Source organism: Euprymna scolopes, chromosome 2 (assembly GCF_053919585.1).
Source record: "Euprymna scolopes isolate OS-2025 chromosome 2, ASM5391958v1, whole genome shotgun sequence".
Taxonomy (NCBI): Eukaryota; Metazoa; Mollusca; class Cephalopoda; order Sepiida; family Sepiolidae; genus Euprymna; species Euprymna scolopes.
In genome coordinates this window covers 4,583,601-4,609,858 of record NC_136483.1, presented here as the reverse complement: position 1 = coordinate 4,609,858, position 26,258 = coordinate 4,583,601, and the positions used below count along the sequence as shown (strand labels likewise).

At 36.0% G+C, this 26,258-nt stretch overlaps 1 protein-coding gene across 1 annotated transcript in view; it reads right to left on the bottom strand.

Moving 5' to 3' along the window:
• LOC145288327 (CD109 antigen-like) overlaps positions 1-26,258 on the bottom strand; it is a 252,965-nt gene that overhangs the window by 14,493 nt on the left and 212,214 nt on the right. The window contains exons 28-31 of the mRNA XM_080136322.1: positions 25,373-25,544; positions 13,116-13,273; positions 8,875-9,030; positions 145-234 (exon numbers count right to left, since the gene is read on the bottom strand). Coding sequence (XP_079992448.1) covers positions 145-234; positions 8,875-9,030; positions 13,116-13,273; positions 25,373-25,544 — 576 coding nt within the window. The remainder of the gene's footprint in view (positions 1-144; positions 235-8,874; positions 9,031-13,115; positions 13,274-25,372; positions 25,545-26,258) is intronic.

Sequence of the window (26,258 nt, the reverse complement as noted above, 5' to 3'; positions counted from 1 at the left end):
GAAAGTTGCAAAAACTCTCGCTCAATTGTCTATTAAATCTTGTATAAACAACTTCTGGTCTTGATATAAATAACCTACGCATCAATCTGATTGTTATTTCAAAAGTTTACAATGTATTCCAATAAACACAGTAAATTGTCTTACCCTGGCAATTCCATATTGTCTTGGCTCTTTCCAAATCTTATTTGTGAATTTCATGTATTTTGCTTGGGCACCTCTCGAGCCGGCGGGATACTGTTTGGATCATAAGATAGCGTTTACATATATGCATACCAATATATTTGACAATGTATGTGATTGATTTTTTTTTGTTTTTTTTTATTTTGTTCGGAAAATACTGATCAATTTGGAATAAGGAATTTATGATTTAATAGAGGTTCAGTCTTTCATACTTTTTCACCGATTTTTTTCAGGAGGTCATAAACTGCTTGAAAGCTGATATTTGTAAATGGGGAAATACTCCTTTCAATAATTTGTACCAACTCCTCTTAACTTAGACCGTAATTGGAACAAATGTATTGAGGCAATTGCCAAGGCTTCTGCGAAGAAGGTCTACCGTGCTAAAAGGCTACTCACACCTGAGAGTATTCTGTATCTCTGCAAGGCTACGGTTCGGCAATGCATGGAGTATTGTTGCTACATCTGGGCTGGTGCATCTACTACTAGTCTCTCGCTCCTTAACAGGGTTCAAAAAAGAGTCACTAACCTAATAGGTCCTGAACTGTCAACTAAAGTCCAGCCTCTGTCCCATCACCAAAACGTGGTATCCTTGTGCTTCTTTTACAAGTATTTCAATCGCAACTCCGAGCATTTACAATAGTTTTTTTCCTTCAGACTTCTGCACTTCGGGTCCCTGCTTCCTTAATTGTACTGACATGCAGAAGTTCAAGTGTAATGTGAACATCTCGCTGCCCAACTCCATAAATGGTATCCATGCAAATTTGGTCTCAAATAGTAGTCCCTCACGAATAAGTGGCCCTGTGCCTTGTTTGGGGTAAAACGTCAATAAAAAAAATGATTTAAAAAACATTCACGACACTAACTCTTAATGACTATTCTTTTTATCAGCCGTCTAAAGTTCGATTGACTGTTCTCTCTAATTCACCCTTCTAATAACCACTAATCCCCTCATATGCAAATCAATGCCACATGTTATTTATAAAGAACTCATCTATAAAATTAAGTTTTTCTTTTCTTTATTTTTCTTCCCCGATCCCGTCACCTGACAGATCAAACAGAGGCGTAGTGGCTTGCATGACTTAAACCTTCTATTGCAACATTGTCCAATAAAACATTTTCTAAAAATATCTTGAATCCATTTTTGTTGCTGTAAATTATATTTTGGATTTTTTTTAAATAAGGAATGATATTCTATATAATATGATATTCTATATGGATTATAAGATTAATATTCTCGTCTTGTCTGTTGTTGCTTTAAATAATTTGAACATATGTATTTTTATCTTTATCGTCTGTAGAAAGAATGGAACCTTTTATCCGTTGCACCAAATAATTAAAAAGTATATGTAATATTTTTACACGGTTATGGCTAAGATAAAGAGAAAATCTACCTTAGTGGATTAAATAAAGGGGTTCGTTTAGAAGTCAGTATAGATTCCCGAGTTTGACGTGCGGATTCTCAAATTCGGAAAGATACACTTAAAGACAACCAGAGGATCATATCGACCGACCCCTAAAAAAAGAGTCTCCAGCTTAATAAGTACCGTATTATTAATAAGTACCATACTATTAACTAAGATTCAGCCACTGTCTCATCAAAGCAATATTGCATCCCTGAGTCTGTTATACAAAGTTACAAATGGAATGTAATCTGGTGGACTCATAGCATTTGTGCCCTCTCGTGACCAACCCGACAAGTAACAACATCCCACCCCTTCACTGTATAGGTCCATAGATACCAGAAAACCTTCTACTCTAATAGATTCTTTCCACAAACTGCGGGACTTTAGAATTCACTCCTTGTTTCCTGCTTCCCTGACTGTACTAACATGCAGAAATTTAAATGTAGTGTGAACAAACATCTCGCTGCACAACTCCCTTCGTAGTGTTCCTATAGGCATGGTTCCAAATAGTAGCCCTTTATGTCCAAGTGGCAAAGTGTCTTTCTTTTGGTGTGACTGAGAGTAAAATAAATAAAAAGTTTAAAGAAATGACAGAGATGTACAAGAATTTATAAGTTTTCAGTTTAATTATTAAAGGTTTGTATATTTAGAAAGGAAAATGTTAGAAATCTATTAAAGCCTATAAGACAAGTATTAAACATTTGAATGATTATTTTCTTTCACAATAAACTCATGTTTCTAACGTGGGGTAATTGGTCGTAAAATATTAACTATAAAAAAACAAATCTTTTCGTAGGATGCACTTCTGTTGAACTACTTAGGCATTTCTCTCAGTTGGATTTAAAATACAAATCATAGCGGAGGGTGAAGGGAGCTCCGTCAAACTTACGGCAACAAGGACCCCTTTTTTAAACATTTGACGTTAAATCTTTTCTTAAACTCTTTCTTTTGTATCTTAAGCAAAGACGTGAAATAAAATTGATTAAAAAAATTAAAAATTACTTTGTTAACCAAACGTCATTATCCTACTGGTGAAACGCATGAAACAATTCAAAAAGCAACTGAAATAAACATTTTGGAATGGAATCGAAAAAATCCGTCAGTATTTTCCGAATAAAACAAAATAAAGTACAAATTCAAATACGATATAATACACCATTAAATTTACATCAGCTGATAATTTTAATGATTAATTAATTGAATTTTAATAAACGAAACCATTAATAGCATATCTGAAACAAGAAATAATTGTAACGTAACGAAATATTAATTAAATTTACATCAATTATTTAAAACAACGGATTATTTTATAATTTAAATGATCATATAATTAAATATTAATTAATTTTATAAAACATATGAAGTAAATTATAAAACATTTTAAATGCGAGGGTCATTCCAAAAGTAAAGCCTCCTATTTTTTTTAAATAAAAAACTACAACGTTGAAGAGCTACGAAGTGACCTTTTATGCTTCAGAATTTAATGTTTTGCATAGTAACCATCATTCTCAATGCGCTTTTGCCAGCCTCTTTTGATGCCTAAATGGTAAAAGTCGAGAGCACGCTTTATCACTTACATCTCTGTCATCACTCTGAAATCGATGAACCCATCTCCTAACTGTATTTACATCAACTGCATCGACTTTGTAAACGTTCAACAGGCGCCCATGAATGTTGACTGATTCAATTTTTTTCTGCATGGAGGAATTAAATAACGCATTTCTGCTTCTGGTGCATGTCCATGACAGCGGTTGTTTCTTAGAATCTCACACCGTCAATATCTGCAACAGAGAGATGAAACTTTAAGACAATTGATGTATAAGTTTAGTCACCATAACAATGAAAATTTCAATCATCTTTGCTCCATTCAGGCGGAATAAAAAATAGGATGCATTACTTTTGGAACGTCCCTTATAAGAAATAATCAAAATTTAACAAAATATTCATTAAATTTACTTTAACTATTTAAAACTTTAAATGGTCATGTAATTAAATTTAAAATAATTTAATAAAACATTTGAAGAAAATTAATAAAAATCTGAAACAAAAAAATTATCAGAAACAAAAATTAAAATACGTCAAATAAATATTTTATAATTTAGATGCTTATGTAATCAAAATATTAACTAGCGGGGCCTATGGAAATTCCACAGTAACTCATTCATATGTAATATATTGATGTTGGCATTCTGTAGATGTTCAGCGTAAATAAAGACGGTCTAGTAATATTGTAGCTCTTTTGTTAAAACTGCAAAAGTATTTATCCCAGCTAGCAGGGACGCCCGGCGTAGCCAGGTTGTAAAATACGCTTAAATATGATATTTTAATTCTGGCAGATTTCGTATATATTATTATAGAATTAATGTTCTATCGATTCTTATATACTGTAAAGTTGCGCTTTCAAAAATAAAAAAATATATCTATATGATTTGGGTTCATCAGCTTGAATCGAAACCGAATCCCAAACACACACACACACACACACACACACACACATATATATATATATATATATATATATATATATATATATATATATATATATATATATATATATATATATGGGTTTGTATTACTGTACACATAGATTCGAAAAAGTTGTCAAAAAACAAATATAGAACAAATAAATGTTATCAAAGGCAAGATAAGTTACTTTTCTACCTAACTGGATATATTTTTTGTGTTTTTATTCAGTGTAACATGTTTATTCAGCTCGAAAAACATGCAATGTTTACCGATGTATTGGAAAATTCAAAATGGCAGCCGACCCTCTCTCGGAGAGGGTACGTTTGGGAAAAGGTATTATAAATAATAAACTAGACAAAATACTGTTATAAATTCGCTCAATATATGTTACCGTGACATAAGTTGACATGTATTCGGTTGTTTTCTAACAGTATTTTGTCTAGTTTATTATTTATAATACCTTTTCCCAAACGTACCCTCTCCAAGAGAGAGTCGGCTGCCATTTTGAATTTTCCAATACATCGGTAAACACTGCATGTTTTTCGAGCTGAATAAACATGTTACACTGAATAAAAACACAAAAAATATATCCAGTTAGGTAGAAAAGTAACTTATCTTGCCTTTGATAACATTTATTTGTTCTATATTTGTTTTTTTACAACTTTTTCGAATCTATGTGTACAGTAATACAAACCCATATATATATATATATATATATATATATATATATATATATATATATATATATATATATATATATATATAACTTATGAGGAATTTTTGGTAAAATTATTTATAAAAAAAATATATGACTTAAATCCTATCAGCTATAATTGAAACTGAAACCAAAATTATGAAGAATTTTTGGTAACATTATTTATTACAAGAAATGGAAGTACATAACAATTAAACGACCCGGATGTAAGCGTGACACAGAAAATAACACACACGCTATCGTATTAATATATAGATTAACTATAAAACATCATTAACAGCTGACTTTTATAGTTATATAAGTAGCAGGGGGACCCGACGTTGCCCAGGATTAAATGAGGATCAACGAATGCTGTACATTTCCAATCATTATATTGTCATCGAAATTGGTGAAACCGCCCATCTTTTAATCAAATCGATTGATTGCCTACTTTAGTCGGGGATTCACTGCCGTGCACAGGACGGAAGTTTCAAATGCCTCTCTGCATTGACTTAGTCCACAATACAGTGTAGTCTACATTACACTGTAGAGAACTTACCGTTGATTTTATAAAATTATTTTTATCTAATAGCTTGAATGAAAGTTTAAAATGCAAAAGTCAAGTATCGCGGTTTTCGATTATTAATTTTCAATACTTAATGGAGGTATTTCAACACAAAAATGTTTATTTTTTTTAAATTATTTACCAAGTATTCAACAAACGAATTCAATTTATCATAATGTTTTAAAGTTAAATTATTCAGTAATTATAAAATGAATTAACATAATTAATTACTATATTGTCTTGAAATGTCTCATCTTTTATAATTATTTTCAAATTTCGAAACTGTCATTTAATGTGTGTCAAGACAACCTGCCGGCGAACAGAGATGGACCCACTGCACCTAGCGAGTGGGGCGATAGTGGTTCAAAGGTCAACTTCCACGTCAAAACAAATGATGGAAATTGCGTCATGTGTCCGACTCAGATTTTTGGAGGCAGTTTGTGTTGGAGAAGCCGAGAGACAAAACGTGCCCACACAATGTAAAAAAATATTAATAGCAGTCTATCTTATATAAAAATTAATCTTCGTCTCTCCCTTTGTGAACGAATCTTTCTCCGTAATAAAGCCTTGAAATCCACCAACAAGTGTCCTTGTGGACAATGCATGGATTTTATTTCTTTTGAGTTAACAGAAGATTAACAGCCACTGGACGATCAATGGCCACATACGCATGAGAAGCGGCGCTAAAAAGAATAAAGGCTATGTACCAAACTGAATTGTTTTTTGATTGCTCAATGGTGATAATTCACTGCTGCAGCAAATATGCATCTGTTGCTTCCCATATCTCCTCCATCGTTTAAAGCTTGTTCGTTTTAACAATAATATTTGGTTTATTGAATTTTTTTTTTTGTACTTGGGAGTTACCATATGTCAAGGCCCGAAAGTCACTCAAGGTTAATGAATGTAAAGTGATAGTGCAGTAATCGTTAATTGTGTAAATTCGGTAGAATTTGATTTTTAATGAGAACTGTTTAACAAGGACTCGTTTACATTGGATTTGAAGGCTACCATTTTGTATTCAACCGGGAAGCAGGCCAGCAGAACAGTGTTCCACAGGCGAGTTCTGTGAAAGAAGTTTTGTTCATGGAATCTGCATTTAGATTTAGGCACAGATAGAGAGTAGAGGAAACCATGCATAGTGGTTGTAGCTGGTAGAATGGTGTGAAAGTTTGGCAACGGAGGAATAATTCAATTCTAAACACTTTACACGATTAATAATTATTACAATACCACCATTCATTAACACTTATCTTCGAGTGGCCTTCAGGCCTTGATAAGTGGTGACTCCCAAGTAAAATAAAAAAAAGTGCTTATCTTGCTTATATGAATATTTCGGGATGAGGATATTACCCTTTCTTTGCAAATCATTTGCAATCGTTTTTTATTTTCTTATTTTTATGATCGAAATGATGACAGCTCGACATGATTGGATGACTCCAACCATTAATTATAGACCAGGATGCATTGCGGAATACGCGACTCTTTTTATCAGGAAAGTAATACAAAGGGTCTTTTCTTATAGGCGGCGAACTTTAAATTAAAATCAATCGTAGAAAAATATTTTTATTATAAAAATAGGTCGCTTATTTTTAAGATTCATTTTTAGCATTTATAATTCAAATACAATTTCAGGCACGTTTGTATATGGCTTAATCTAGAGGTCCTATTTTCGCAAACCCTATTCATTAAGTTAGACTGTATTTCAGCAATAACGCGTTGAATGCTGTTTTCCAAGTGGTCTTTTAGGTCTGGTTTATCAGCGTTGCAAAGGGACTTTACATATCCACAAAGAAAATAATCTAATAGAGTTAAATCGCATGAACAAGAGGGCTAGTTGGCATATACATTTCGGGAAATTATTCATTGATCTTATATTACGTTTATTTATCGACATGATGCGTTGTACAAGATGATAAGTGTTGATGTCCCTAATTCTCGAGAGTAAATTATTATTATTATTATTATTATTATTATTATTATTATTATTATTATTGACACTTCCTTCTAATATTTACATTATTCTTTTTTATACTAACTCGTGTCCACGGTGTTTCCTACGAACCGCATTCATATAGCCTTCAAACAACTCCTTTCACATATATAACCGTTTTACTTTTGATAAAAAATAACTTGTGTTTAAGGAATAACAAGTTTAAAGATTTAAAACGACTTTAAGGAAGTTAAAATTTTGCAAATTTCTATTTTTCATCCCGATTCCCGGTTGAATATCGTTTTCTATTTATACTGTCCTATATTACCTTTAATGACATCTCTCATACTCGGAAGTTTTCAAACTATTTACTAACCAGAAAATATTATAACAGTTTATGTACATGATATTTTATTAATTATTTTTCTCTGTGTATAAAACGTTTGAAAGTTTATGGAATAAGAAAAAATCTTTAAATGTGTATTCCTTGTTTTTAATAATAAACTATAATTTCATTTCATTTTGCAAATTGAATAATTCTGTAAAGTTAAAATACGTATAAATATTAGTATTAATATTTATATGAAAATCTGAACCAGGCGAAAAAGCTCAATATTTGAGATAGAGCAATAATATAAGGCAAATTGGATGTAAATTAGGTTAAATAAAAAAAAGTTAATTTGTTTTTAAAATAGAATGTCTGGTCTTTTTTTTTCATTTTGTTTTTAACACTTTAATTATATGCTGTATTCCGACGAGGATTACAATTTTCTTGTGTCGGCATCCAATATTACTTTTCCACTTTCTTACAGAAAAATTAGGGGATGCTACTTTCACTTTGAATTTTACCCTCAAGCCATTTTGATTTCAATTTCTTTGAGACTATATCATATGCATATATGCATTGACATATCCAGTTTTTTTATTGTCTTTGGATTATGCCACCATTTCTAACTTTTCTTCAGCGAGTCTGAACTTCTTTTAATATATCCTTTTAATTTATTCCTTTCGGTATCTTATCAGCTTTCAAACAAATACGCGTGTCAAGTCATTTACGTGTAAGAACGTGCATATTTAGGGGCGTGTGTGTGTGTATATGTGTGTGTGTATGTGTTGGGTGTGTGTGTGTGTGTGTGTGTTGTTACGTCGGGCTACCGGACAGCCGTTATAAGTGTCATAAGTTTCTTGTTGTTGTTTTTTTTAAAAAACATCCCTTCCATACTAACTTAATTCCCACCCTCTCTATAAAATGTATTAAGTGGATTGCTACTACCACTCCCTCTGGTTTTTGACGGTCGGGGCCCGATTCTTTTTCTTTATTTATTTCAGTATCAAAAATGTAATTGTCTAGTTTAGATGCTTGAAAATACCATAAGGTTGAAATAAATTATTGCATCGACAATTATGTAATTTCCGTGTTATATATATATATATATATATATATACATATATATATATACATATATATATACGTATATATATATACATATATATATATATATGTATATATATATAATGCAATTTTTAAATAAAGCTCTTTAATGTGCCACAAATGCCTTTTGCTCTTTAAATCTGGAAGTGATTTCCTGTAAAAACAAAAAATGAAATTAGTTTGGCAAAACAAAATTCAATTTACCAATCTACTATATAGCCGCAATGGAAAACGTCCATTGATATACTTGATCCTTATCATATTAATTGAGTTTCCGATGTTTATGTTAACTTTGGCGTTGCTAACTCGAATCAAATACTGACCAAATTTCGCGCACGCTTCCACACAAACAGCTGTACTCTGAAAGATAGTAAAAAGAAAATTTGTCATAACATACATATTTGTAGCAATCACGTTTTTGATATACTATTTTCTCTTGATGCAAACAGACAGATACCAATTTGTGATTATATCAATCAGATGTTTTGGCGTAAGCATACAATTTATTGGGCTACTTTCAATGCACATACAGCATAGCGTTTTCTGGATTTTAATCACATCTGGATTATTGTTTTTATCACTAGTCTCTCTCTGTTAGACCGCATCCAAAATTTCCATTCTAATAGGTTCCGCACTATTGACTAAGCTCCAACCTCTGTTCCATCACCACAATGTTGCATCCCTGTGATTGCTTTACAGATACTTTAATGGCATGTGCTCTTATGAACTCACATCACTTATTCCCCACTGATATACATATACTCTCGACCAACCTTTTACAAGCAGCAAAATCCTACCCCTCTTGATGCCTTCTAATCTGATAGCTTCTTTCATCGGACTTTCAAACGTGGGAATTCCGTTTCCTGTTACCTGCTTCCCTGACTGCACTGACATGTAGAAGTTTAAATGCAATGTGAACAGAAATCTCGCTGTTCAAATTTCCACTGGTTAACACGATCCCAAATAATAACCCCTTGCGACCAAGTGGCAATACGTCTTGTGAAAAATAGTCAAGTGTCACTGGACATTCTGTTAGGGTAGAGAGGCGAAAAAGGTCAAATATATTTGACTGACACAAGGATTTTTAAAACAATAGCAAAATGCCTATTTGTTTTTAATATGTATCCATCTATCTTTCTCTCCCTTCCCCCCCTCTCTCTCTCTCTTTCTGTTTCTCTCTCTTGTTTTCATCATGATGAGAGAAAGCGATATTCAGTTGAAGGCAAAAATTTGGAAGTGCAACTTGCCAGCTCAACTCTCGAGTTCTTAAAATGTTTCTACAAATGTTAAAATAAAAAATGTGTTTTATGGACATATGTATTGTTTGCTTATTTAATACAACATTCAATTCCTGCACCAAAAGTTCATGCACAGGAGAGAATTAATGACGCCTAATGATACCAAGCATTCGACACAAGACCAGGTATTGCTGACGCCATATCAATTCCTTGATCTAAAGCAGATGTGTCCATCATTTTCTCGTCTGAAAAAGAACATGGAACGGTATAGAGTACAACCAGCGGTTCTCTCACTAGGGAGCCAAGATAATTCCTTCATGGACACCAAACAGTCGGCGAACGAAGGACAACTTATTTTGCTGAACCTATCCAAATCAAGGAGGACATGCTACTACTGTTCGGCATGTTATTGTCCAGTTATTGGATCTTATCTTATTTCTTCTTGAGTCCCAAGGGGCTCACATTATGCCTGATTATAGGCGCCATCATTCCCGCCGTGTTCACCATGATCTTCATGGATCCTTCCAAAGGAACAACGAACTAACATTCCAACAATAGGAAATCATGCTAAAGGCTCCATGCGTATGGTTCAGTTTGTTCTACAGGAGTAAATGAAGTTATTCTTTCCGTACTTCTGTGGAATATTATAACCAACTCCAGAAGCAGACTGTTCACATACCCAGATGTCATGAAAAGAGATGTCAGTTTTAAGAGGCAGGACCTGGAAACATTTATGTGAGATTTGGATATCTGGCGTAAGCATGTGAACTCCCATCGACTACAGTTAAAAGGTGATGATGATGATGATGATGATGATGGTGGTGGTGGTGGTGGTGGTGGTGGTGGTGGTGGTGGTGGTGGTGATGATGATGGTGGTGGTGGTGATCGTTTTACTGTGTTTAACACCCAAGGAGCTGGTTGCCCTGCCATGACGTAACAGTCGTTCCAGAAACGTTTGCAGGACATGAGTACACCAAGTTACTACCCCCAGCAAGCGATAATGTCATACACCAGCCAGCATCTTATATCACTAAAAATGTCACCATTCACTCATGTGTTGTCACATCTGGTGCACCAATCACAATCCGCTCTCTTACTTGGATAGAGTGCAGCAAAGAATTTATAACTTCTAGAAGTGTACATCAAACTGCATGTGCAACTCGTCAACTTAAATACTCTCAACACACGTCTTTATTATAGAGGTCCTGATATGCCGGAAGATGTTCTAATATAATCTTTTCCTCAAAAAGACTTTGGAATTCCCTTTTCCTCCTTTTTTTACACTTGTTCACTCCAAACAAGACATATTGCCACTTGAAAGTAAGGAGCAACTATTTGGGATTTGGGATTCTGTCTAACAGGGAGTTGAGCAGCAAGATGTACGTCCTCATTATATTTAAACTTCAGCTGGTTTATATAAGCAGAGAAGCATGAAACAAGAAGAGAATTCTAAAGCAGTTCCAAAGTTTTTCTGGCATCTAGAGACCTCAACAATGAAGGGGGAAGATTTTGCTCTTTGTCAGGTTGGTTGGAAATATGTATGTTGAAGATGAACAAGTGCTATAAGTTCATCAGAGCACTTTTCATTAAAGCACTTGTAAAGCAGGCACAAGCATGTGACAATGCAGTGATGTGACAGCGGTTGAGGTTTTGTCTATAGTACGAAACCTATTAGAGTTGAGATTCTTTTGTGGACCCTGTCTAAGTGTGAGAGACTGATGTGGTACTAAGACTCCATGTATTGTGGCTTTGTAAAGTCATGCTAACATACAGAAATACAAATGTAATATAATTAAACATATTGCTGTCTCCTATAAATCTGGCTCTTATCATAGTAACTTATTTAGCATCAATGGCAATATGTTTTGTTAGGGGTGAAAAAAGTAAAAATAAATCCATAAAAAGTAAAAATAAATTTATATATAATTTTGTGTCTCAATCTCTGTGTGCTAATCCCTTCAAGAGAAATGACATTGATAAAGCAAACTAAGATACAAACTGACGTATCATATAGAGTCCTACTTATACTATGGATGTTGGCAACCTTCATCTGTGTTATTCGATGGATACCTATTTCTACAAAAATACCTTAAATTTTAGAGGAACAGAGCAAACACATCTAAGCTTAAAAGTACTGCTGAACTGAAAATCTTAGAAATCATTTTTGAAACCATATGCGATGCTTAAAGATTTTTTTCTTATTTTAATAGATGAAAACAACATAAGTCAAATATGTCGACTAACTCAAGCCTTTCTCAGTGGGATGATAAAATTGTCGCCCTAGAAAAGATGACATGATTCCATTTCCATTTGATGAAAACCAGGTTTCTTTTTTGTTGCAGACCATCTACTAGTGTACAAATCCCAAGGGCGATAGAGGCCTTCTATCATGTCTGAAAGTGACACAATGTGAAACTCAGGCTCTCTACCGATCCAATTCATGGCAACAGGACCATTGCCAGCAGCTTCAAAATGCAAATCTAGCCGGTTCAACTTTCCAGCCGTGGTTATGGTCTTTGGTGTGGTTTCAAGTGAGGGCCACATCATGCCACCTCATATCTTCGAAGTTGGCTTGAAAGACAACATCAAAAGGTACCTGGATGTGGCAGACCGTGGATGTGGCAGCAGGACTCTGTCCCAGCCCCCGAGTCCAAAAAGATCCAGGCTTGTCTTCAGAAGGAGTACTACGACTTTGCACCCTTCTTCCACTGGCCCTCCCTCCATCCCCGACTTAAACCAACTAAACTACTTTGTTTGGCTATACGTCGAGAAACCACCAACTTACCCACCCACAACACCAAAGCCAGCCTGATCTCCACCATCCGTCGTGTATTTGCCGAGCTCCCACTAGCACTTGTAGAAAAAGCATACTCTCAGTTTCAGACCAGTATCGAGGCGGTGATTGAAGCTGAAGGCGGCTATATTGAATAGATGTCATCTCTACTACATAATCCAGTTATCAAAATTGATTTTTTCAATAAAAGTTTTAAAATAAAGCTGCAGTGTTGTTTTCTTTGAGGCGACACTTTTATCGTTCCACCCGTAATTTTTCTTTTTTTTTTATATGTACACCGCCGAATGCTGATGATAGCTAGTGTCAAATAGAGACAGCTAACAATGTCTAGATCCTGTACAGAGGGCTGATTTCAAAAATGATTTCTTTCTGCATTTCTTTTAAAAAAAAAAAAAAGAAAAGTTTTGTTTTACCTGCGCGTTTGGAAAACCTCCTCGCATGTTGCGTTGTGAAAGAACATAATTGAGAACCTTTACTCCCCGACGCCTCCATTTCATGTAATACATTCCAAGCAAGACGTGGCACGTCTGCTCGAGAGCAGCATCACCTTTCCAGTATAACTTGCGTCGAGCTGTAAAAGAGAAATCGTATCTATTATGTAAAGAACGGCTGTTTTTTTTTTCAATTTTCTTATCATATATGTTGTTATGATCAATATGTTGTTATGATCAATATGTTGTTATGATCAATATGTTGTTATGATCATTATGTTGTTATGATCAATATGTTGTTATGATCAATACGTTGTTATGATCAATATGTTGTGATGATCAATACGCTGTTATGATCAATATGTTGTTATGATCAATACGTTGTTATGATCAATATGTTGTTATGATCAATATGCTGTTATGATCAATACGTTGTTATGATCAATACGTTGTTATGATCAATATGTTGTTATGATCAATATGTTGTGATGATCAATACGCTGTTATGATCAATATGTTGTTATGATCAATACGTTGTTATGATCAATACGTTGTTATGATCAATATGCTGTTATGATCAATACGTTGTTATGATCAATATGTTGTTATGATCAATATGTTGTTATGCTCAATACGTTGTTATGATCAATATGTTGTGATGATCAATACGCTGTTATGATCAATATGTTGTTATGATCAATATGTTGTTATGATCAATACGTTGTTATGATCAATATGTTGTTATGATCAATACGTTGTTATGATCAACATGTTGTGATGATCAATACGCTGTTATGATCAATATGTTGTTATGATCAATATGTTGTTATGATCAATATGCTGTTATGATCAATACGTTGTTATGATCAATATGTTTGGATGATCAATACGCTGTTATGATCAATATGTTGTTATGATCAATATGTTGTTATGATCAATACGTTGTTATGATCCATATGTTGTTATGATCAATATGTCGTTATGATCAATACGTTGTTATTTTATTTATTTATTTTTTTTATTACATTTTCACCCCAAACAAGGCAAATTGCCACTTTGGTGTAAGGGGCTACTATCAGGGGCAACAACTACTGGGGTACTATGTAGGGAATTGGGCAGCAAGGTGTCGGTTCACGTTACACTTGAACTTCTGCACGTCAGTACTGTTGGGGAAGCAGGGACCTGGAATGGAATTCCAGAGTCTAGCTGTTCTGGGGAAGAAACTATTGGAGTAAAAAGATCTTTTACATCTGGGGATCTCTACAGTGTGGGGGTGGGATTTAGCAGCCTGTCGAGTTTGTCGAGGGTGCACACGTCGTGGGGGCACAAGTGATTGCAGTTCGTCAGAGCATTCACCACTAAAATACTTGTAGAACAGGCAGAGGGATGCAACATTTCGTCGATGGGACAGAGGCTGAAGCTTAGATGCCAGTTCAGGGCCTATCAGGTTTGCGACTCTCTTTTGAACCTTGTCAAGAAGCGAGAGACTAGTAGCAGATGCACCAGCCCAGATGTGGCAGCAATACTCCATACATGGGCGAATGGTGGCCTTATAGAGGTACAGGATACTTTCGGGTGTTAGTAGTTTTCTAGCACGGTAGAGAGAGCCCACCTTTCTTGCAGCGGCCCTGGCAATGCCTTCAATGTAATTGTTCCAACTCATGTTTCCTGTGAACGTTAGGCCAAGGAGTTTGAAAGATATACTCTCAGATAAAGAGTCGTTGGCCATTGCTATAGGTGGTAGAGAAGGTTTCTTGTAATTATTGAATGAAGCTAGTTTAGTCTTGGCAGCATTGAACGCGACCAACCACTTTTGTCCCCATTCCACCACAGATTGGAGGTCTTCCTCTAGTATTCCTGCTATTTCTTTAGAAATGTGTTCATTAGTCTTCCTGTCGTGCCTGCCATAGAGTGTAGTGTCATCAGCATATATACCCAGCTCAGAGGCAATTTTGTCGAGGAGGTAATTTATGAATATCAGGAACAATAGAGGTCCAAGGATAGAACCCTGGGGCACCCCCGCATTTATATCATATTGTTTAGATGTACGACCATCAAGGACAACCTGGATTTTTCTCTTATCTAAGAAGGATTTAATTATGTTAAGTATTCTACCAGTGATACCGTATAATCTAATTTTCCTGAGGAGACCCTCATGCCATACCCTGTCAAACGCCTTAGATATATCTAGAGCTACTGCTCTGCCCTCCCCCGCTTTGTCCAGTGAATGGTATATACGTTCAGAGATCACAGTTAGGATGTCTGCTGTGGAACGGGCTTGTCTAAATCCATATTGTTTGTCAGTCAGAACTTTAGCATCTGTAAGGTGATGGACTAGAGCATGGTTAATTATGGTCTCAAATATTTTGGCAAAAAGTGGGAGGAGGCTAATGGGGCGATAATTTGATGGGTCAGTCCTTTCGCCAGGATTCTTGAATACTGGTACAACAGAAGCAGTTTTCCAACAGCCCGGAAAGCAAGCTTCATTAAGGCATTTGTTGTAGAGTTTGGAGAGAACTGAAGCTACTTCGGCTGAGCACTTTTTTAATAGCACAGCTGGGATAAGATCGGGTCCACATGCTTTTGAAGTGTCAAGGTTTTTTATGATAGCATGCACCCGAGCAGGGGTGGTTTTCAGATCGTCTAGCATGGCGTCTGTCCGCATAGGAAAGTTAGGTAAGGGTCCAGTGTGGAGTTTGAGGCAAACCGACTGGCAAGCATATTAGCCTTGTCGGTTGCTGAGGAGACAACCTCGTGATTGTTGGTTAGTTGGGGAATTGTTGATTGCCCATTATTTACTACACTGAAGTCTCGAGTTCCTAGTTTTTGTGCTTCGATGCGCTTTTTAGTGGTTTCCGTAAATTCTCTCTTAGCTGTCGCTATTTCTTTCTTAACGTTATTTCTAGCTTCTATATACTTCAGTCTGTTTGAACTGGACTTATGTCGGTTAAACCTACGGTATGCATGCTGCTTTTGAGTAATGGCAGTTGCACAAGTCGACGTAAACCATTGGGGAGAGTGGGGCTTACTATAAAATTTCCGCATGGGAACATGCGCTTCGATTGCAGTTTTGAACCATTCAGTGGTCTCGTTTGCACATTGTTCAGCAGGGAGAGAGAAAATATTTTTCCATGGAGCATCTCTAATTAGTTCCCTGATGGCTTCCCAGTCAGCCTTATTATAATATCTCGTTGTTTTGAGCACTGGCTCTTCAGTTTTGGGTCTAGAGTTTAGGGCGATTTCAACCATTATCACTGCATGATCAGCGTTCCCGAGTGGGCTGTGGGCCTTCGTTATGCAGTCATCGGGAACTGTGGTCAAAAACAGATCTAGAAGTGATGCGTGTTGTTCTTCCTGGTCAGGGAAACGGGTTGGAAACGTAAAAATTTGTGATAGGGAGTGAGATATAGCGAAGCTATGGGTTGTGCTGCCCGCTGCATCTGTGTGAGTAGAGAATCCAAGCCAGTTTTTGTGGTGGACATTAAAGTCACCAAATACATGTATTTGTGCGCTAGTGTCGAGGGACAGTGCCGTGTCTATGCTGTCAGATACTTTGTTTATTATGGAGCAGTCCTGAGTCGAGGGAGAGCGGTAGAGAAAATAATAGTAGCTAATATTATCTTGCATGTTTAGTCTAAAGCACATAAAGGCTTGATCATCTGTTTCTAGCTTTGTTTCTCTAGTCAAGGGAAGGGTATTACGAATGTAAACTCCAAGTCCGTGCATATGTCTGTCAGAGTCCTTACGGCAGAGTGGGAGATATCCAGGCATGTTAAAGTGGTTACAGGGAATGGAGGAGTGTAGGTTAGTCTCACTTAGTGCTAAGATATCCGGGGTATTTGTTAAGAGAAATGCTTCAACATCAGCTAAGTTAGTTCTAAGCCCACGGATATTTGTTAATGAGAGCCTCAAGGGAGGAGGCAAGTTGAATTTGTTTGTCCCTAATCCTGGTTTAAGCTTATTTTTAGATTGTACTGTCGTCATATTTTTATTTTAAGAGTTTCGGTAAGGGGGAGCTAAACAAGAGGTTATGCGGAGCTTCAGACATGCATCACAAGTAGACCATCAGCTGACCCTTCTCCAATTAGGATTGTGGCCTCAGGAAAGCCCACCGGGGATGAGTGCAGGGTCCCTTTACCATGCGCGTCATGGCACTACAAACAACCCGATATTATTCAACTGTTGATGGAGCAGCCGCTCTAAGCGCTACCAAAGAGTTAGGGCTCCTGTACTACCAGTCGGGAACAACAGCCAGGAACTGTCAATCCGGTACCCTCAACCCTTTAGAAGAAGGTCAACCCAATCTAATCGCTCAGTCATATCTTATACTCCAGCACTCCCAAATGTTCAGTTTTAGGAGTGGGGCGTGCTGGGAATGGGGAAGAACGGCGTTCATTGCCCTAGCCAGGAAACAAGATCTACCGCTGGGTGTTTCTGTCGAATCACTGAGATAGTGTCTCTGCGCTTGACTAATAGGCAAAGAAGGAGTATGGAAGCCGGGCGATAGACAGAGCCTATCTACTCCTTAAGCAATTTAGGTTTGCAAACCGGTGAATTTGTTTGAGTCACCAGCTCTAGGAAGGTTGTCATCCAAGACTGAAGAGGCCTCTCTCCCCTTTGGTTTAGTTTCAGAGTTTTCCTTCTCCTAGACGGATGATCTGGGAAGACCTACTGGGTCCGTCAGCCCCGAGAGGGTTTTCTCCGCGCCTAGGTTCTAATCCAGGTATTTCTGCGACCCCGCGTGGTTAGTGTTACTGGGTTAGTTTGTGGGGGATTATATCTCTACTGATTAGTTACACTCCTCAAAGTGATTTAGGGAGATGCTATTTACTTGTTAATGGATAAAGGGGGTGGGTGAAGTTCATGCAGTGTAAGCGTCTATGATTGTAAGAGGGCTTGTTAGGGAGGAGATGTGATTTTAGTCTTACCCCGTTTTTTTTTTATTTTATTTATGTTAGCTTAGGTCTAGGATAATGTTACAGTATGAGTAGGTATTAAGAATTGAGCTACGAGTTGTGCCCGAGCTAGCGATTCCACTACAGATGCGGGGCAATGTGGGAGTTTAGTGGCGGATAGGTTGGAAGGAGTAGATTGTTAGCGTTCAAGAGAAGAGGGGTTATTTATTTACAGATAGATTTCCATTAGGATTTGAGTTACAGGTAAGGTTTAGTTTGAAGAAGGGGGGAACTTTTTTTTTTTTTTTTTTTTTTGCATGCAGGTAAGACAAACAAACGCAATCGTCTTGGAGGTAAAATGTATAAGATTTCGTAGCTAGCTATTAGGTTTTTTTCTCCCAGTTATAGGAAGAGCTAGTTCGTTGGGGTTTGGAATTGTAGTCATTATGATCGATATGTTGTTATAATCGATACGTTGTTATGATCAATATGTTGTTATGATCAATACGTTGTTATGATCAATACGTTGTTATGATCAATATGTTGTTATGACGTTATTTTCACTATTTAAACTCGTGTTCTTTTTATATCCTAGTAACCTATTGTCGTTACTCGCATTTTCTTCCTTTCTTTCCTTAAAGCGATTCTCATATACTTTCTCCACTGTATATTTCCATGCCTCTGGAAGCAAGATAAATTTCTAACAAGTCCAACTCGGCCTAGACATAGACATAGACAGCGTGAATTGGAACAAATACATTGAAGACATTGCCAAAGCTGTTGCAATGAAGGCGGACTCCCTCTATCATGCTAGAAAATTACTCACACCAGAGAGTATCCAACACCTTTACAAAGCCAAAATTACCCCCGTCAATGGAGTATTGTTGTTACATCTGAGATGGTGCATCTACAACTAGTCTTCTATTCTTAGATAGGTTTAACAAAAAAAAGATCTAATAGGTTCGGCCAAGCTCTAATCACTGCCCCATCACTGAAATATCGTATCTCTGTGCCTTTTTAACAAGTACTTTAATGGAATATATTCTGATGAACTCATAGCACTTGTTCTCTCCTTGATTAATACTGCAATCAGCAAAATTCCACCCCTTTACTCTTAAAGACCCTAGATATCGAAAGCTTTCTACTGATATAGTTTTTATCTTGTATTGCTAGACTTTGGGATCCCCTCTGTTTCTTGCTTCGCTGACTGTAATATCCTGCAGAAGTTTAAATGTAACGTAGACGAATATCTCACTGCTCAACTCTCCACAGTCCCTTTTGTTTTTTTTTTGTATTTTTGTGGAAATTTCTCCAGACAAGGCATGAAGCTTCTTGATGTAAGGAGTTAAAAAGCAAACAAAACAAAAAAACAAATATTACTTCAAGGTCAAGTAAAGGATACTCTAACTTAACATCTAAATCTGACCCCCTAGATCGCTATGGACATGGAATATGTGCCTACATTAAAGATGGCTTTCCGTGTCTCTGTAGACTTGTAAAAACTGTTGGATTGACTTATCCGTCGGCGACCCACTAGCTTTTTTCAGAGCTCTCTTGAATGTGCCAATGAATTTCTCTGCTTGTCCAGACCAAGGTCGGTTTTGCCCACGATCCGAATTGAGTTGGAGGAGCTTTCATAGCTAATGCGCATCCTCTACACTCCCTGATTTTTCCTTCTATATCCTTATACACGTTTGGCCAATAAACGAAAGAGCGCATAAGGCTTTTCATTCTTGATATACCCGGATGTCCTACATGGAATTCCTTGAGCATTCTTTTCAGTAATGTCGCAGGAAACGACCCTGTCGCTATATAACAGGACGTTATCACAAATTGAATAAATGTCTTCATCCAGTTCGTTATTGTTGATCCTTTCTTTCGTGCGTATAATAAATTCGTCCACCTCTGCCTTACTCTTAATCTCATCAAGCGTTACTGGAAATTCTCTTATTGTGTCACAACGTATTTTTTACTTCAACTTCCGCTTGAATGGCTGCTATTACCATATCCTCCAATGATTTTGTCTGCTTAGGTATTAACCTCGATAACCTGTCTGCATGACCAAATTTTTTAGATGGTACATACTCCATTTAAAATTGTAATTCAGAAGTATGGTACCTCATCTTTGGAGTCTATTCATTGTATGTTGTGGTAGTCCCTTTTTCGACCCGAAAATCGTTAATAATGGTTTGTGGTCTGTTTGTAACAGAAATTGCCTACCGTGTAGAAAACGATGAAATTTTTTTACTGCGAATATAATGCTTAGCGCCTCTTTTTCAATTTGTGAGTAGTTCTTTTCGGCTGGCAAAAGTGATCGGGATGAATGTGCTATGGGTTTCACTTTTCCATCATCCATTTTGTGTAAAATTCATGCTCCTATGCCATAGGAGCTGGCATCGCTTGCAACTATAATTTCACGCTTGGGATTATAATGTGCCAGAAACAAGTCAGACGTTAATGTCTCTTTAATTTCCCGAAATGCTTCTTCGCACTCTTGCGTCCAGACTCATTTTTTGTCTTTCCTTAACAGTTCATTTAAAGGCGACCTTAGTTTATGCATATTTGGCACAAATACATTGTAGTAATTTGCAAAACCTAAGAAACTTTGTAAAGACGCAATATTTTCTGCAGCAGGCATATTCTTTATTGCACTCGATCTATCTGGATCCGGCCTTCTTCCATGTTTATCGATGATTTGCCCTTAGTATTTTATTTTCTCCATAAAAAATGTACATTTTTCCTGTTTTACTTTAAATCTATAATCTTGGATCCTTTTGAATACTTCGTTTACATGAGCTGTGTGTTGTTCTTTGCTAGCGCTTTTCATTAACACATCCTCCAAGTACTCTACTGTGAAATCCAACCCATTTAACATAATGTCCATAATTTGCTGAAAAATCGCAGGGGCGACTTTGACCCCAAAAGGAAGTCTGTTAAACTTGTACAATCCCTTATGGGTATTAATACATAGCAGCTTTGAATACTTCTCATCGACTGGAACTTGTAAGTACGCGTCACTGAGGTCGATTTTAGAAAAATATTTCCCTCCACTCAGTTTCGCAAATATGTCTTCAGGGCTTGGAAGAGGATAATGGTGATCTTATAATGCCCTGTTTAAACCTGTCCTGAAGTCGGCACAAACCCTAATCTCCTTACTCTTCTTTTTTATATAAACTTTTGATGCAGCCCACCCACTGTGATCAATTTTTCCGATGACACCCATGTTTTCGAGTCTTTCTAATTCACCATCTATCTGTTCTATAGCGGCGTATGGAACATTTCTTTTCTTTCTGTACACTGGCTGTTCATTTGCTTTTACGTCAAATTTTGCTACCGCTTTTGTACATCCGCCTGAAAATAGGTCTGGGAAATTCTCTTTTAACTCCCTCTTAAGTTTTTCTGCCTCCACATTCGAATCCTCAACCTTTTGGCAAAATGAGCTTAAAGGCAGATCCCATAGTCTAAACTTTTCGAACAGATCAGTTCCAAAGAGGTTGTTTGATTTTGCATGACAAAAATTCTTGCTTTTTCGGCCTTGTTCTGGAAAAAAATATTCGTTAATAATTCTCCTTCGAAGGTAATTTTTTCGCCACTGACGCTTCTCGCCGTTTTATGTGATTTAATTATAGTGGGTTTCCCAAGCCTCTTCCATGTCTGGATATTAGGAATGGAAATGTCAGACCCAATATCAAGCTGTAGCCTTACTTTCTTTTAAAACATTTTGACCTGTACATATTTCCGGATATTTTGTTCCTCAGTTTCAATTTTCGTCAGATTTTTTTCTACAATGCGATGCTTTATGCCCTTTCTGGTGGCAGTTGTCACATTGTTTGAATTTGTAGGGACAGTCATTGTACCAATGTTTATTTCCACACCTCCAACATGGTCCAGGTGGATCTGTTCCCTGTTTCTTTTTCTGGTTATTTTTTGAAGTCGAATTTTTCTTTTGATGGATCTTTTTAATATGCGACACTCCGCTTTCCTCTATGTCACGACTGTCTTGTTTCAACGCAACAAACCGTTCACAGTCTTTCGCTAAACTTTGTAGTTTTAAATTCGGTTCGTTTTCGAGTTTATTTAAAACACGACGCCTGATTTCAGCGTCTTTATTTAAGACCAGCCCTTGCACAAATATTAAACATTTAAAATTATCTGCTGATAATTACTCCAGTTTAAAATCGTCGCAATATTTGTTCACTATACTTGCATAAGTAGTGTAGTCGTCTTTCTCTCTTCTAGTAACATTCATACATTTATATCGCCTATGGAAAAGAGACGTTTTTGCAGAAAACAGTTCTGTAAGTAGCGTAACTGTTTCTTGGAAGCTCAACTCACTGGTCTTTTTTTGGGAGAATAAAATTCACGAAGTTTGTATGCTCAGCTGTTCCCAATTTCCTTAGCAAAAGCCTAACTTTTTTCGCGTCTGACCAGGTACTACAATCCGATATAAAAATATCCTCATATCGTCTATAGTACTGGACGAAAGTGACATCGTCTTCTAGATTATAATTGAAATTTTCAATAGCGACCCATACAGCTGTTTGAGAAAATGGGTTATGATTATCGTCCGCTTTAGTTAACTGTGTCGCTTCCAGAATTTTTCTTTGTTCTTCCTGTGTTTTCATCAATATTTCCTCGAAGCGTTTCTGTTGTTGAAGCATTTTTTCTTCAAATGCTTGTTTAAATCTCTCTTCTCTTTTTACTTGCTGTTGAATTTGCTGTTGCTCTGTTGCTCTGCCTGGAATTGGAACAATTCCAACAGTGAATCTTTAAATTTCGCATCTGTCATACGAAATCAATTTACAATTTACGCTTGTATTAAAGAAATATTCCTTAGTAAAAAAAAAACATCAACCAAGTTTTCTTTCCCAATTCTTTTGTTTGAAAAACAGTTTAGCAGTCCTTTTGTAACTTAATTTGTTGAATGCTATATTTCTAGTCTTACTAGAAACAATCGACCGAAATAACATTTGTTTAACATTTTTTGCACGTGTTTTTGGCAAAGAATAAAATCCGTCGCTTTAAATATCCGACGAATTCGTATGGGAAACTGTTAGGGTTTTTTTTTTACCCTCTTTGCATTTTGCAAAAAAATGACTTGATCTTTTATATGTTTGCTAAGCACAAATGACGTAGGCGAATAATTATTTTTCATGGTCTGTCTCTTTTTCTCTTGACAAAGTCAATCGTGTTTTTTTCACATCTCAGATGTTATCGAAATAACGATAAGCTTACAGGGTATTTGCTAGTTGGTTTTGGACATTTAACTTTGCAGAAGAAAATTCTTACCGTAAGAAAAATGGCTTCTGGTGAAGAAAATAAAGCTTTTTTCCCTTTCTAAAAGACTTGGTAAGTGTGTTCAATTATTAAATAATTGATAACATTCGCGTTTTTCGCTGTATATTTTGGTAGCAAGTTTTATCCCGTCGCCAAATTACTATTGTAGTAATCAATTCGCTGTCAATCCTTGCGTATCAAAATATCTGTTGAAATGACAAAGGTGTTCTGCCGTAAAGATTTTACGAATCTTTACTCCAATCATTTTTGGTGATTCTCTGCAGTGACGGTCGTTTCGATTCCTTGTCGCCAATCTGTTGTATTGCTAATCGGTGTAAATTCCTCTGTTCAAGGAAGGCCGGTATAACAATGATTGAAGTTGTCTCATTCGCATGGCTTCCATGGAGAGACTGATTTGAAAACCTTTGTTTCTCTCAGCTAGAAAACGTGACATCATTCATTCTGTTATGTCTACCGTTTGACCTGCTTACACCTGTCCCAACTTTACCTTGCCAGGAGCGATTCTGTTTGCAGATTAAATTTATCCTGACATGCACTAAATGTAACCCTTTTCAAAATTCACACTAGCTCACATAATCACAACTTACAATATGTAGCAATACGTATTCTGCAATGTATGGATAAAATATTTGATTGCAACTGGTTTTAACAACATTCAAATGATAGTCTTAAGAAACTGCTACTGGAACTAGCTCCTATTCTTACAAAGCTATCCAGTCTTTGTCTAAAATAGAAATTCTTGCCACCACCTTGAAAAACTTTATCAGCTTGCCCAATATTTTAAAATACTAGAGATTGATCTGTTGCATCTTAGCATTGATCAATCAGTCTATTATGTGTCATAAGTTGTTTGAATCTGTGATAAACCAGAAATTTATTAACCACATCAGCAAAAACATTCTACTCAATGATAGGCAATAAGGAGTTTATCCTGCAAGGTCAACATTTGATGTACTGACTGTAATATCACGCAAAATCAGCTAATCTATTTCGTTTCTAGAGCTATAGTTCTCCATATATCAAAGACATTTTTGTGCAGAGGCGTCGCTGTTTCTTTTTGTTTTTTTTTACCTCAGCAACAAAATCACCAGAGTGTTCTCTTGTAATGACCTTTCCTCTGTTGATTACGTTATGCTGCTGGTCCTATACAGTTCAAAGACGTCCCCTAAGGCTTTGCCTTCTCTCTTTGAGTGTTTATCGTTAATCACCTGAGGGCCCCTACCGGGGAATGCCGAAAAGACTGTCAAAGCACTTTTTGCAGGCTGGAATTTTTTTTTTTTTTACACAGTGATCACCACTTATCAAGGCCCGAAAGCCACTCAGGGATAAGGGTTATTGCAAGTACATTACGTTAGTGTGGAGATTTGATGAAGTGTTTACTTAAGGGGGCAGTTCATTAGGAATTTGTTAACATTAAACTTGAACACATCCAAGTTGTAGTCCGGTGGGAAGCAGGCAGACGGAACAGAGTTCCACAGGCGTGCAGTTCTAAGAAAGAAGCTTTGTTAATGGAATCCACGTTTTGATTTAGGCACAGATAAAGAGTGGGGAAAATTTTTCACAGTGGATTCGGCTAGACGGGTGTTTTACGTGAAAGATTGGCGAGGGGGGACCAGAGATTGGAGTTCAGACGAGCACCTGCCATGGAAATAACGATAAAACAAGGATAGGCTCGCAACGTCTCTTCTGTGGGAGAGAGGTTGCAGGGTAGAGAAAAGGGCATCCCCAGCTAAGCCACAAAGTCTATTTTGTACTCTGTCAAGGCAGGATGGGCTGTTTTCTGCAGCTCCTGTCCAGATATGGCAACAGTATTCCATCCATATTCAGAAGCGCTAGCTTTTTAATCTGATTTTCCTAACCTTTGTGTAATATTTGCCTCGGCGTGTGAGAGAGATAAATATCTTTGGTAAAGTTTAGCACAACTGACAGGAATCATTAACCCTTAACCTCTAATGGCCTATTGGCCCTAATGAACAGTGATTTGTTAGTAAAATGATACATAATTAAAATAAATGTGAAAAATAATAAGAAGGAAAGTATCTTTACTTCGTGTGGCTCTTCTTTTGAGTACATTGTATGCCGAACGGAACATTCTTTTTTCTCCTAATTTGGCCGTCAGATGAGCCATATAGGTCAACGAGAAGGTATCCCAGCGTCGATTTCGCGCATGATTCCACAATAAACGTTTCCCTTTGGAAATTGCTCTCCTTACATAGATCTGAAATATATACAAACGATCACGATAAGAATAATTTATTATAATCTGTCATTTATTTATTCATTTATTGAACAACTTAAAACTTTCGACATTTTCAAAACAATAATTATTAAAATAACTGTCAGGTAAATATGTCTTAAATCCAAAAAAATTAATGTTATTTTTGCAAATTTATTTATTTAAAATCTTAACCATTTAATTAAATTATATTTTATTTGTTTAACAGATTTAACAATAAAATTCAATACCATTTTATTTATTTAAAATTCTCATGGTTTAATAAGATTGAATAATTTTTTTAATTTTTAATTGAATTAGATTTTATTTATTTATTTTTTCATGGTTTAATAAGATTAAGTTATTTTTTAAAGTTTTAATTAAGTTAGATTTTATTTCTTTAAACTTGTAACAATTAAATTAAATTACATTTAATTTATTTAAACTTTTCATGGTTTAATAAGATTAAATTATTTTTAAAGTTTTAATTAAATTAGATTTTATTTCTTTAAACTTGTAACAATTAAACTAAATTACATTTAATTTAATTAAAATCTTCATGGTTTAATAAGATTGAATTATTTTTTTAATTTCTAATTGAATCACATTTTATTTATTTAAAATTGTAACAATTTAATTAAATTACATTTTATTTACATCAACAACAGCAACAATTCACAGACTGTTTATTTTATCACGTAGATGTTAAGGCTTGCA